The sequence below is a fragment of the Ochotona curzoniae genome, unplaced genomic scaffold, assembly GCF_017591425.1.
Source record: "Ochotona curzoniae isolate NIBS_2020 unplaced genomic scaffold, NIBS_Ocur_1.0 contig_883, whole genome shotgun sequence".
Taxonomy (NCBI): Eukaryota; Metazoa; Chordata; class Mammalia; order Lagomorpha; family Ochotonidae; genus Ochotona; species Ochotona curzoniae.
In genome coordinates, this window is record NW_024466599.1 from 52,948,238 (window position 1) to 52,949,605 (window position 1,368).

Here is a 1,368-nt window from a genome sequence, read left to right on the forward strand (position 1 = left end):
CCTGTGCAACCATATGCAGTTAAAACATCAGCTCCAGGGCTGAGGACACAGGGTGAGCAGCCTGTTCCTCCTGTGGCAAAGGAGCATTGGATCCATGGAGAGCACAGAATCCCATATTTTAATGATCACTACCCCTGATACCCACATTCTTAGAACATGAAACTGTATTTTGGATTTTAATAAATTGTATTTATGGTTTCTGCTGGAAATATCCATAATGCTTCCTTTTTTGAATGAGCCAAAAAGGATATTGTAACAATGAATACTCAGGCATAATTATTTCTTTCCTTTAAATCAGTACTATACTGGAAGTGCCCAGTAAAGGCAAATGAGAGAGGCTACAGTATTCCACAGAGCGTGATCCCTATGTTAAAGAGTCCATGGAAGGCTGACCGCAACAGAGAGTGACTGTTGGTAGATTAGGGCTCCAGGAAGCTAGGCAAGCTCAGGTTCACACTTCTGCTTTCATGGGTGGTTTTTGTTCAGGCTTGTATCACTGTGTAAGTCCAACTACCACTAGTATAATAATACCCAGCACAGTAGTAGGTTCCTGCGTCCTCAGCCTGCACCCCGCTGATGGTGAGAGTGAATGATGTCCCAGAGCCACTGCCCTTGAACCTCGAGGGGACCCCAGAGGCTAAAGTGGATGCATCATAGATCAGGAGCTTTGGACGTTGCCCTGGTTTCTGCTGAAGCCAGTTTAGATAATTGTTGTTGTAAACACTCGGACTTGACTGGCAATTGATGGTGGCTGTGCCTCCTACAGGTGCAGACACCACAGATGGACTCTGGGTTACTGTTTGGCCGGAACATCTGGCACCTGAGAAGAGAAACACAAACACAAACATCCACTCTCATCAGCATGTCCATACAGAGGAGACAGGAAGATTCAGTCAGCACTGACAACAAGAGCTGAGACAATTCCTGCTGTTGTCCTTCCTCACCTAGGAGCCAGAGCAGCAGGAGCCCCAGGAGCTGAGCAGGTGCCCTCATGTCCATGCTGTGTCCTGAGTGGCACTGACTCCTGCACAGGCTGTGAGCACCTGCTCATAAGTGTGCAGGGCTAGGGGCTGTGCCCAGGGGACATGCAAATCAGCAAGGGTAGTGATACTGATTGCAAAGCAGAAGAGCCCAGCTCATCTCATAACACAACAGAGTATAGTCTGCAGCCATGAGGTCATATTCTGGGCTTCAGTAATATGCCTGAACAAAACATGATCCTCTCTGGCACGCATTATGTGAAGCAAAGCATTTAAGGATCTGTTGACAAATTAAATGAACCCAGGAGAAGGTAATGTCATCTATTTGTATTTCATGTCTATGTTTCAATTTATAGGAGAGCAACTTACTGTTACAGAAGGTGCAGGA

The 1,368-nt window shown here is 46.4% G+C and overlaps 1 gene segment (V, D, J or C); it reads right to left on the reverse strand.

The window, feature by feature from the left end:
- Nucleotides 1-271: 271 nt before the first annotated feature.
- On the reverse strand, nucleotides 272-1,022 carry LOC121165092. The segment is given in 2 exon segments: nucleotides 272-820; nucleotides 945-1,022. Coding segments are annotated over 2 exon segments (393 nt in total).
- Nucleotides 1,023-1,368: the final 346 nt, after the last annotated feature.